Here is a 13,434-nt window from a genome sequence, read left to right as displayed (position 1 = left end):
TTCATCCGAAGCAATTGCATTTTCGTGATTACGAATAGAGGCAGAAGTACACGTTATGCAAAGGCGCAATTTTGTACTACGCGTGAATCATCTGCAAGGGTATCTGAAGGAATAACTATCTAAGTATCGTGTATGGATGCGCGTGTGTGTGTGTGTGCGTGTGTGTGTGTGTGTGTGTGCCAAGTATCTGAGATATAATGATTAATCGTCGCAAATTAAGTGTGACTTTCACTATATTTCGATTAATTGATGATTATCCGAATTAATAGAATCTTTGACTAAAACTTGCACTCATGTAATTTATCGTTTAGTAGTAATAAGAAAAAAAATAATCCGTACACATTAACAAACAAAACAGGTAATATTTGACTCCGAAAGATAATGAAATAGTGTTTATACAAACATAAGTTACAAAGAAACGTCAATAGAATTTTCTTACATGTTTCAATAACAAGCTACGTTCAATTTTTCAAGTTGCCAACCTCGCCGGCTGAGTAAATTTAATCGTTTACTGGCTTCATTAGCATCTGACGGGAGTCACGACAATAACCGCGATCGTAAACGCATTTGTCGGACGACGCGATAATAATCGATACGCGCTGTCGTATGTTGCTTCAATGTCGCAGAGTATAATTTGATTCGTAGAGAATGTAGTTGAATGCGTACTGCAAAGCAGACTAAGCGCGGCTTCCAGCATCTCCACACGGCATGACCGCTCGCCGTTAATGACGGTCATTAATGAAATAGAGTTACCTATTACGGTGGATTATTTTGCCCGGTATTACTCTTCTTTGGTTCGTTCCTTTCTTACTTCGCCGAGTTTCTGTTATGTCGCTTATGAATACTGCAAGGGTCGCTTTACTTGCGTAATGTTTAAGAATTTTAGCTGTGCCTCGCATGCGAGCATGCCGTTGCATTCCCATCCGATGAAATATTGATAGATTTCCATGTCGCCGGCAATTCGATGTTTCTAAATTCTACTTTCCCTATAGGAGAGAGGACTGTGTATACGACACAGGCAAAGGTGATAACATATAATCAGATGCGTGCAACGAAGTTGAGTTTCTCCTTCGTCGAGTAATACAACTGCCGATTTGTCGAGAGAGAATTTGTCAAGTGTGGTAGACACACCGAATGCACGTGGTATGTATTGTGTATTAAGAAGATATATTTCTATTACCAGTAAAAAGGAAAGGACTTTAACGTTTATACATAGCTGTTATTTTAAATATTTTACTACAATATTATTATCGACATTTGTAAATACATTTCGCACTTTACTCTCGACTGTTTTTACTTCTGTTGTAACACATTGAACGCCGAGTACGACGTTTTTAGAATCTGAAAAAGAAGCATAGCATAAAAAATCTCTATTGCAGCAAATAAGATATCCCGTATATCAAAGTAATACTAACGTTACTGTAAGATTGTAGGGACAGAATGATGAGGAAACTACTGGTAAATCTGATAGGAATTACACTTCGTTTCATGATCATCAAAAGATCCTTCTTCTCGCTGACTTTTAGTAAAGTCCAGTCCATATGATAGACCGCGTCTCCTATGCTCACACTCTGTCGATGTGACGGTAATAAAGTGATTGATCGACAATAATGGCGAATCGGGCTATCGTGAGCTTCAAATTCAATTTTAGTACTATTTAACATTATGCTAAGTTTAGGTATTTTTTATTCCCCGTTCCTTAATTTTGTCTCAAATATTTGCAACCTTCCAATATTACAATTCACAAAGAATGTTCACTGGCAGCGGAAATAAAACGCAAATATCCTCTTGCCTTGAGTATGACCTCGTTCCCGGACCAGCAGTAGACAAAAATTTGTACAAACATGCAAATAGTGTATATTAACAGAGTGGCGGCTTCGGATTCCATAACGTGAGACGATAAGTAATATACACTCGTACACAATATTAATATACTGCCGAAGAATTGAATGAAGAGTATCTGGTTGAACACGCTGTTTACCGTTTTGGCATACCTGCGACGCACGTCTGATGAGACAACTCGGTTTCGGACGAAATGTTATATTAAAAATTCACACAAAATTTTATATTTCATATACACACACACACACACATATGACTAACTTGTAAATACTGAGATGATGACGTATATATCTCGACATTGTTTCTTCTTTGTGACTCGCAGAATCGACGGAGAAACACCTCCGACTCGCTGTTCTGCTGATCACCAATTTCTCAAGACGCCTCTCTAAGATCTCAAGTTGTGCACACGTTTGCAAGAATAGGCCAAAGACCAGTGTCTCTGTGCCGACGTTAATGAGAGTGGCGAAAATCAAGGAAACGATCTGTTGAATGGACGTGATCCAGAACGTAAGGGATAAATTTGAGTCGTACGGCAGCCATACTCTGTAAGGCAAGATACCCTGCATAACGTTCAGCACCGATCTGATGGTGACACCTGTGAGAGAGCTGGTTGCCAAAAGCGAATACTTTATCGAACGTGACCTGGAAACGTTAGATTTAAACCGATACCGAAGCATGAAAAACGCATTGGAAAGATTGATCGATTCAATTAATTTGACACATTATAACGAAGCTCGTTCAGTTGGAAGAACATAGAATTTCTGGTTCTTAACACGTTCCATGTTGCATACAGGCCATTTGATAATTTAGCTCTAAATCGGAACATGATCGTAAAATATTGAGTTGGAAGGAAAATAATATACGCAGCTTGGATGACAAGTCATGTAAAACTGGTCCTGCATGGAATGTGTTAAAAAGGAAATTTTGTTCGTAAAAACTAAATATTGTATTTCCCACCAACAAAACACGTCTACTTACGTCACGTTACCTAAAGTGATCAACCGACTTTTATTTAATGTGGTTCGCACCCTGAACGAAACGACTTACCTGATGTACTTGTCGAATTTCGATTGTATCGCCGCTTCATCCACGTCCTGCGGCTTGCACGGCTCCCGCGATAACGTTTGTACCAGACCGATGATCCTATCTCGACGTATCACCGCGATCGTGGCTTTGGAACAAACGATAATAATACTCACAAACATTAGAGAATTAGTAGTGAAATCGTCCATGTTATCGACTACGAGAACGAGATCCATGAATTGGGTCAGCACCAGGAAGTACAAAGAGACTATCGTGCAGAAGGTGAATGAGCTGTACAGCAACTTAGCACAGCCCGACGACCACGCGACGGGCCGCCATATACCACCCACAGTGTATATCAGAAAATTCAATCGGAGCAATTGCATTTTCGTGATTATTTGAATCGAGGCGGAAGTACGTTACGCTATTAAGGCGCAACTTTGCACTACGCGTGAACTATCTGGAAGAGTATCTGGAGGAAAAAAATATCTACTGGCGTCGCGTATGTATATATGTTTATATGTGTGGGTGCCAAGTATCTGAGATATAACGATTAATCGTCGCAAATTAAGGGTGACTTTCACTATATTTCGATTAATCGATGATTATCCGTTTTAACAGAATCTTCGACAAAAACTTGCACTCATGTAATTTATCGTTTAGCAGTAATAAAAAAAAAAATGTAATCCGTACACATTGACAAATAAAACAGGTAATATTTGACTCCGGAAGATAATGAAATCGTGTTTATGTAAATATAAGTTACAAAGAAACGTCAATCGCATTTTCTTACATGTTTCAATAACAAGCTACGTTCAATTTTCAAGTTGGCAACCTCGCCAGTTGAGTAGTTTAATCGTTTACTGGCTTCATTAGCATCTGACGAGAGTCACGCCAATAATCGCGATCGTAAACGCATTTGTTGGATGACACGATAACAATCGATACGCAGTGGTGTAAGTTGCTTCACTGTCGCAGAGGATAATGAAATTCGTAGAGAATGTAGTTGAATGCGTACTGCAAGGTGACTAAGCGCGGCGTCCCGCATCTCCACTCGGCACGATCCCACGCCATTAATAACGGTCATTAATGAAATAGAGACCTATTACGGTAGATTACTTCGCCCGATAATTATTACTTTTCTTTGGTTCGTTCCTTTCTTACTTTGCCAAGTTTCTGTCGTGTAACTTATGAATATTGGAAATGTCGCTTTATTTGCGTTTAAGAGTCTAACCTGTGCCTCGCATTCGAGCATGTCGTTGTATTCCCATCCGATGAAATGTTAATGAGTTTCCATGTCGCCGGCAATTCGGTGTTTCTAAATTCTATTTTCCCTACAAGAGAGAGGACTATGTATACCGTCTATCGTTGCGTGGCGATGCAGGCAAAGGTGGTAATGTATTTAAAGTACAATCAGATGCATACGACTGAGTTGTGCTTTTCCTTCGTCGAGTAATACGACTGCCGATTTGTCGAGGGAGAATCTGTCAATTGTGGAAGACAAACAGAATGCACGTGGTATGTATCGTGTGTTAAGATGATATATTTCTATTTCTAGTAAAGAGAAAGAACTTTAACGTCTATACATAGCCATTATTTTACACACTTTACTACAATATGATTATCGTTATTTATAAATACATTCGCGCTTTACTCTCGACTGTTTTTACTTCTGTTGTAACACATTGAACGCCGAGTACGACGTTTTTAGAATCTGAAAAAGAAGCATAGCGTAAAAAATCTCTATTGTAGCAAATAAGATGTCCCGTATATCAAAGTAATACTAACGTTACTGTAAGATTGTAGGGACAGAGTTATGAGGAAACTACTGGTAAATCTGATAGGAATTGCACTTCGTTTCATGATCATCAACAGGTCCTTCTTCTCGCTGACTTTTAGTAAAGGCCAGTCCATGTGATAGACCGCGTCTCCTATGCTCGCACTCTGTTGATGTGACGATAATAAAATGATTGGTCGACAATGACAACGAGTCAGTCTATCGTGATCTTCAAATTTAGTTTAAGGACATATTTAACATTATGTTAAGTATAGGTATTTTTTATTCCCCGCTCCTTAATTTAGTCACAAAGTATTTGTCGCCTTCCAATATTACGATTCGCAAAAAGTGTTCACTGCGGAAATAAGACGCAAGTGGCTTCTTACCTTGAGTATGACCTCGTTTCCGGACCAGCAGTAAACGAAAATTTGTACAAACATGCCGAAAGTGTATATTATCAGAGTCGCAGCTTCCGATTCCGCGATGTGAGACGATAAGTAATACACACTCGTACACAATACTAATATGCTGCCGCAAAATTGAACGAAAAATACCTGGTTGAATACGGTGTTTACTGTTTTGGCGTACCTGCGGCGCAGCACGTCCGATGAAACAAGACCATTCTGGGCGGGATTTTGCATTACAAACATGTAAAAGGGTAGCTACACTTATGACTAACTCGTAAATACTGAGATGATGGCGTATATGTCGCGACATTATTTTTCCCCCGTGATTCGGCGCGAAGACGCCCGAGTAACAGTCGCGATGATCGCCCAATTTCGTTTTGCTAATCACCAGCTTCTTAAGACGCCTCTCGAAGATCTCGAGTTGTGCGCACGTTTGCAAGAACAGGCCGAAGATCAGTGTCTCCGTGCCGACGTTGATGAGAGTGGCGAAGATCAAGGAGACGATCTGCTGAATAGACGTGATCCAGAACATCACGGATAGATTCAAGTTGTACGGCAGCCACACTCTGTAAGGCAATATGCCCTGCATAATGTTCAGCACCGATCTAATGGTGACGCCCGTGAGGGAGCTGGTACACAAAAGCGAATACTTGATCGAGCATGACCTGGAAACGTGAGTGCCATTACGTTGACATTAAAGCGCACAAAGCATGTACAGGAAAAAAAATGGTTGGAAATCAACGTGATAAGACGTAACGCTAAGCGTGTTTTTGGTGAAAGGAAACAAATTTTCTTGTCCCGCGTGGCCGGTCACCGGTGACCGACATTGAACCCTTTCCGTTCTAGTCGTTCGATAATTTGGCTCGTAAACGAAACGTAATCATCAAGTACGTCGATCATTATTACGAGACATTATTTAAGAAATAAAATTCTGCTAACGAGCACGTGAGAGAAGTTATAGTGATTTTTGGCTTAAACGCTATACCTTATCTTATGGTTTTAATCAATCAAAATATTTCGAAGGGCTGTGCTCAATCAAAATAAAAATGAACACAGGAATGGTAGTAGCAATATTAATAATATTATATATTAGAAAAAGTGTTACCGTTCAAATAATAGTCTAAGTAATAATGGTTAAGTGTCGAATTTGGCTGAGAAAAAAGCCAGAAATTCTGTTTCCTTCTGTAAAAACGCGCTCGGTTCACACCGCTATTCGACCAATCTTCTTTTCTTCCGTGCAAAGCGCGCTTTTCACGTTCGAATGAAGCAACTACCTACCTGATGAACTCGTCGAATTTCGTTTGTATCGCCACCTCTTCGGCGTCCCGAGGCTTGCACAGCTCTCGCGACAACGTTTGCACCAGATCGATGATCTCGGCCCGACGCATCACTGCGATCGTCGCTTTGCAACAAACGGCAACGATGGTTATAAACATTAGGGAATTTGTGGTGAAATCGTCTATGTTATCGACCACGAATACGAGGTCCATGAATTGGGTCATCACCATGAAGTATAACGGGACTATCGTGCTGAAGGTGAACGTATTATACAGCAGCTTAGCATAGCTCGACGACCACTCGATGGGTCGCCATATACCACCTACAGTGTATATAAAGAAATTGAACGAAAGCAATTGCATGTTCGCGAACGGTTTATCGAGACATCGCACATGCGACGGCACTTCTTTTGCGCGCAAAATCACCGAAACAATTTTCTTTTCAGCGGCACTGTACCTCGGGTATATTTCGATTAATTATCATGCGTGCGAAGGTAAAATAGTTAACGAGACGTGACGATGTCTCGAGATGAGGTTTAATACGAAATGAGCAGTGATCTACTGTGACACTGAATTTGCAACCGGTGGACTCCGCGAACTGTGTCGGCATCTCATATTTGCTACCTGGGGGTCGTCGTCTCCGACGAGTTCTCTCGTCGAACACGGTGCCAGGAATAATTTACTTCACTTTTCGCGGCGATTTTTGGAAATACCGCGCCTATGAGTCGCTGTTTATTGCGCGCCTCTCAACAATCCATCGATGTGCGGGTCCAAACGGAAAAGGGAAAGATCAAAGACAAAAGAGTCAGATGAAGTATGCCGCCTTTCAGCTACGATCACCAATTCTTTATGTCCTACTGATAATGAAATGCGAAACAACCGGAAGAGAACGAAGCGTAGGTGCGACGTCCGACAAAAAAAGTAAACAGTCTCCGGAATATTTATAGCGTGCTATTTCCTCGAGATTCCCTTCGCTCCTCGCACTTTTTCGTCCAACACGGGGCAACGCGAGAACGTGACTCGTTCCTCGATAAATATCGCGGAGATACCGAAAATTCTCCAAAGAAATAGAGCCGGTGCTGTATCTCGCGGACTACGTGGGTTCGTCCGCCGTAATTTGTGACTCTACGTTATTAATGACGGTCATTAATGAAGAGGAGTTTTGCCATTGTGCGTTGATTACGCTATATGTTGCTCCTCTTACCGTTCTCTTCTTACTCGTCTTCTTCATCGTTTTACCGTCATGTCGCTCATGAATATTGTAAAGGTCGCTTTATTGGCGACGTTTAAAGACTGCTGGTGTCCCTCGCATTCGAGCATGCCGTCGCATTCTCATTCGATGAAATGTTGATGGGATTTTCATTTCGTTCACCGCCGGCAATTCGATGTGCTAAAATAGCTATTTCTCTCATACGAGTGCGGACGTTGTCGTCTTCCGGGGGCGACGGAGCATGCGGGGTGCATACGTACAATACAATCAGATGTTTCCCAAGTTGAACGTAACGCGTCTCCTTGTCGAGTACGACGAACACCCGAGAAAAATGTGTGAAGCACACAAGGAGTGTCTCGCAGATAGTATGTAAAATATACTGAAGCGATATATTTTTATTATCAACCAAAATCATAAGCACTCTTCCGCGCGCGAAAATTCAATCGAAATTCACTCGGTTTTCACTTGGTGTGCGGTCATTTATTTCTCGCACGGAGAAAAATAGTTTTGCTGTTGTTGTGCGCGTTGCTGCTGCGTATTCGTTGCGACAACGATAAAATTTAGTTGCAAAAGAGAAAGCTAATTTAGCGCGCTTAGCTTCTTACTCAATACCTCCAATTACAATGACATAATTCGAGTGGAGAATAATAAAGTTCAGATAAACACGTAGACGAAAATTTTAATATTTACACAGCCGTTGTTATTTTATAAGTACTACGACATTATTAATATTATAATTATTTCTGAATGAATTCGCGCTGCATTCTCAACTGTTCCCATCTCATGACTGTTGCATGCTGAATGCCGAATATGATAGTTTCAGAATCTGAAAAAAAAACGTAATGTAGAAAAGATCTCTCTTGTATTAAATAAAAAAACCCGTCAAAATAATACTAACGCTACTGAAAGATTGTAGAGACAGAGTTATCAAGTAACTACTGGTAAATTCAATAGGAATTACACTACGTTTCATGATCATCAGCAGATCTTTCTTCTCGCTGACCGTTAGTGAAGGCCAGTTCGTATTATACACCGCATCTCCTACGCTCGAACTCTGTAGTAATGAAATAATTATTCGACAGTAATCTCGACTTATCCCGTTGTCAGCTCTAAAATCAATTTAATTCGACTTTCAACTCGACTTGAATCTGCCAACATTTTCAGATTTCAAACGATAACTACAGTTTCCATTTATACAAGACTCGAGCTTCTAGAGAGAAATCTTGCATCTTGAATAAATAGACAACCATTTCTCACTTGGAGTTTTGAGATAGAAGTTTTCCAAGGAATAAAAATTCCAAATTTCAATTCATTCTTACGCTTTGGATAAAATCTGTGGGTCAAGTGGAGTCGGAAGATGTCCAATCGACGAAGATCGAGGTATTAAAAAGGTAGACATTAAGTATCAAACATTAAAAAATCGTGGAATAAAAACGTGGAAAGAATTTAATGTAGGAGGGAATCTTCGCCTCGGGGATTCACAAAGTGTGTGTGTTTGCCGGAACGGAAAGTGAAAAGCAAATGGCCTCTTACTTTAAGTATGACCTCATTTCCGGACCAGCAATAGAGAAAAATTTGCACAAACATGCCGATAGTGTACACGAGCAGAGTCTTGCTCCGGCTCCATCATGTGAGACGACAGATAATACACACTCGTACACAATACCAATATACTGCCTAGGAATTGAATAAAGAACACCTGGTTGAACACGTTGTTTACCCTTTTGGCGTACCTGTGACGCACATATAATGAAACAATTAGGAAACGAAATCTCATATCACATGAATAAACAGAAAGCTCCACATATGACTAACTCGAAAATAATGAGATGATGACGTATGTGTTCCGATATTATCATCTTCTCGTGACTCGCCGAAGTTGCTAAGAAGCACCTGCGATATGTGCTGGCTGATCTCGTGGCCGGTCTGTTGTTCACCGATTTCTGAAGACGACATTCAAATATTTCGAACTGAGCGCACGTCTGTAAAAAGTAGCCGGAGATCAAGGTCTCAATGCCGGCGTTTATAATCGCGACGTTGATCACTGATATAATTTGCAGAATAGACGTGATCCAGAACAGCAGGGATATTGAGTCCGAATCATACGGCAGCCACACTCTATAAGGCAAAATACCCTGCATAACACTCAGCACCGAGCCGGTGGTGACGCCTGTGAGAGCGGTAGACGACAAAAGCGTGTATTTGATCGAGTACGACCTGGAAACGTGAATGTCAGATTAGAACACTCCGACTGAACTGACATTGAAGCACAAAACGCGCGCGAGAAAAAAATATCGGTCGAATCTACGTGACGTAACGTATCAAGGAAAAGCACCGAAACTGACATAAGTACGATAAATTGACGTACTATATTTTTCATATATACTTTTTACAGATTTGGATCTCGATAACTTTTGACGAAATTAAAGCTGCTTGAATCGTGCCTATTTTCTGAGAAAGTGTCAAGTGCTCCCCTAATTGTTGTTGCGTAGCGTATTTTGGAAGAAAATGTCGCTAGTTTGGGTCCAAATGGATACAAATTTTAACCTTATTTTAATTTCACACCCTCGACAGGGTTTCAGAGACTGCAAATAAAATAGTATGTCGGTTTTGGTGCTTCTTCTCCACGATAACGTGATTCACCGATGACTTACGCGGCGTGAACGTCAAGTCCGTAAAATTGACCCAACATTAAAGGTACTAAAAATCGAATTTGGTTCGTGAAAACCAGATATTTCGATTCTTCTCACTGAAACGCGCTTAGTTACGTTACGTTACGTTCATTCAACGAGTCTTCTTTTCGTACGAGGCGCGATTCTCACTTCGAACGAGACGACTTACCTGATGAACCTGTCGAATTTCAATTGTATCGCCGCCTCGTCCGCGTCCCGAGGCTTGCACGGCTCTCGCGACAACGTTTTCACCAGATCGATCATCTCGCCCCGACGTACCACCGCGACCGTCATTTTGCAACAAACCGAAAGGATGGTCATAAACATCAGGGAATTGGTGGTGAAATCGTCCATGTTGTCGACCACGAGGACGAGATCCATAAATTGGGTCAGCCCTATATAGTACAACGGGATTATCGTGAAGAGGGAGTACGCGTTGTACAGCAGTCTGGCGCAGGTTGACGACCACCCGGTGGGACGCCATATGCCGCCTATGGCGCATATGATAAAGTTGAACGAAAACATTTGCATGTTGCGATCGGCGGTGCGTGAAATAAAATATAACTCGTTTCTCAATGAAAATAGATATGAGAGATGACGACAAAATTCTATATGAATAATGTCAGTCGTCGCGTGGTATGTCGATGCGGTGTTGTTTGGTTCGTTTTAATTCTACGACTCTACGCTATTAACGACGGTAATTAATGTAGAGAAGCTGTTGCCTGTATTATGCGTGAGTACGATACACGTTGCCTGCCGTTCTTCCCTTACCGTTTTTTCATTGTCTCGCTCATAAATACTGCAATACGTCGCTCTATTTAAGACAATTAAAGACTATTCTCCCGTGTACATTCGTAGGATATTGTTGTATTTTCAGCCCGATGAATTGTTTTCATCGCCAGTAATTAAATTATATTTCCCACAGCACAAGAGAGGACTGTATCGTCCTATAGTACGAAGGAAGGCGGCAAAGAGGGGTGATACGCGCAGTCGAACGCGTTCCCTAAGTTAGACCAGAAGTCCGCGCGCGCGTCTGCTCGTCAAGTGCGACGAGTGCCGCAGAGAAAGACGTATTGTCACAACCTACGTATTGTACGCGAAATGTTCTGTGCTCACTGGAATATCGGTTATCTTTTACAAACAAATATTTAACGCAACACAAGTATTTAAAAGACAGTGTCTAAAATACCTTTCCCTCTATCTCGCCCGGTCCCTGACATCATTGCCGCGTTCCAAAATGCTGACAATACTGATGATCTTCGAATTCACGTTACAATAAACAACTTGTAATTTACGTTACGTACATTTAGTTTTTGTGTGGTCTGAACATTTATCAATTTTCCATCCAGTTTGGAATGCAGTTGACGTCTATCGAGAGAACTCGTCGAGTCAAAAAGCAAGAGGAAGCTTCTTAATATGTACGACTATTACAATTTATTAGAAACAATGAAACATTATTACGATATTACGGGAAAATACATCCGATGTCAGTTGGTACATCTCAGGACTGTTGTAACACGTTGAACGCCGAGTACGATGTTCTCAGAATCTGAAATAGATCGTAATATACGAGGATTTGCACACGATGTGATAGAAATTCGAATATTCGAGTAAGTATGTCACTAACGTTGCAGTAAGACTCGAGGGACAGAGTAATCAAGAAGCTGCTGGTAAATTTTATAGGGATCATGCTACGTTTCATCATCATCAGCAAATCTTTCTTTTCCCTGAGAGACAGTAGAGGCCAATCCATGTTGTACGCCGCGTCTCCTATGCTTATACTCTGCCAACCACATCCCAGGAAACAACCAAAATAATCGTATATATACACCCTGTATATTAAGGATATAAGATGGTTCTGGGATATGCTCAGTGTATCCGCATCGAAGACGGATTGCAAAATATGAATGCATTTTTTTACCTTGAGCATAACTTCGTTGCCGGACCAGCAGTAAAGAAAGATTTGTATAAACATGCAGAAAACGTAGACCATCATAGCGGCGAATTCGGACTCCGTGAAATGCGTCGACATGTAGTACACGCTTGTACACAACACCAATATGCTCGCGAAGAATTGGAAGAAGAGTACCTGATTATATATGTTGTTTAACTTTTGGGCATAGCTGTAACGAATTCGTGTTAGTGTTGCTAAAGTGGCGAATGGCGCGGTCGGGAACATTTAACTCGTTAATTCGGTACATCGGACTTGCATATTTTGCACCGTAAGCACCGAACGACCGATTTGTGCAAAACAACTAACTCGTAAATGCCGATGTGATGGCGTATATGTTGCGATATCATGGATTTTCCCCCATTTGCAGAAAGTAGAATATCTTTTCGATGATGAACTATGTTGTTCGCCGCTAATTTGCGAAGACGACTGCCAAGAATCTCGAGCTGGGCGCACGTTTGCAAGAAGAAACCGAAGACCAAGGTCTCCGTGCCGACATTTACTATGGTGGCGAAAATGATAGACATTATTTGCTGAATTGAAGTGATCCAAAACATCACCGTTACGTTTGGATCGTACGGCAGCCACACTCTGTAAGGTAAGAGACCTTGCGTGACGTTCAGCACTGATTTAATCGTCACACCTGTTACCGAAACCGTCGACAACAATGCGAATCTTATTGACCATATCCTGCAAATGCAAAATTGATATATATATATATATATATTGTATTTTATAAATAAACGATATTATCTCTATTATTTTATATATATATAAAGAATTATTTTGAGTTCTCTGTGCTATCTGTACGCATATAAAAGAGTATCAAACGTGAAAGCATCATAGAAAGTAGACCTACCTGATAAACTCGTCCCATTTCGATTGTATCGCCACTTCCTCATCGTCTCGAGGCTTGTACGGCTCGCTCAGCAGCGTTTGCACCAAACCGATGATCGCATCCCGACGCGTTATGGCGATCGTGATTTTGCAACTGACGGCAACGGTACCCACGAACAGGAGAGCATTGGCAACGAAATCGTCCACGTTATTGACAACGAGAACAATGTCGATTAATTGGGTTATCATCAAGAACAATATCAAGGCAATCGCGCAGAAGGAATACACGTTGTACAATAACTTAGCGGTACCGGACGACCACTCGATCGGCCGCCAAATGCCGCTCGTGGTATATATAACAAAATTTAACGCGAGTATCTGCATCCTTGCGATCGCTGAGAGTTTATCTCAAGGTGTGTGGGAGAGTGTAGTCGACCA

General features: G+C 41.2%; 1 protein-coding gene across 1 annotated transcript; it reads right to left on the bottom strand.

Moving 5' to 3' along the window:
* Window positions 1-1,293: 1,293 nt before the first annotated feature.
* On the bottom strand, window positions 1,294-13,380 carry LOC106750172. The gene is given in 19 exon segments (XM_014630309.1): window positions 1,294-1,341; window positions 1,416-1,578; window positions 1,791-1,994; window positions 2,104-2,484; window positions 2,890-3,216; window positions 4,539-4,579; window positions 4,654-4,809; window positions 5,029-5,230; window positions 5,322-5,714; window positions 6,328-6,733; window positions 8,431-8,590; window positions 9,070-9,160; window positions 9,162-9,269; window positions 9,352-9,753; window positions 10,378-10,739; window positions 11,815-11,991; window positions 12,130-12,331; window positions 12,469-12,849; window positions 13,019-13,380. Coding segments are annotated over 19 exon segments (4,566 nt in total).
* Window positions 13,381-13,434: the final 54 nt, after the last annotated feature.

Source organism: Dinoponera quadriceps, unplaced genomic scaffold (genome assembly GCF_001313825.1).
Source record: "Dinoponera quadriceps isolate SergipeBrazil2010 unplaced genomic scaffold, ASM131382v1 scaffold5109, whole genome shotgun sequence".
Classification (NCBI taxonomy): Eukaryota; Metazoa; Arthropoda; class Insecta; order Hymenoptera; family Formicidae; genus Dinoponera; species Dinoponera quadriceps.
Note: the sequence above shows the minus strand (reverse complement) of the source record. Positions and strands in the feature narration are given on the sequence as shown.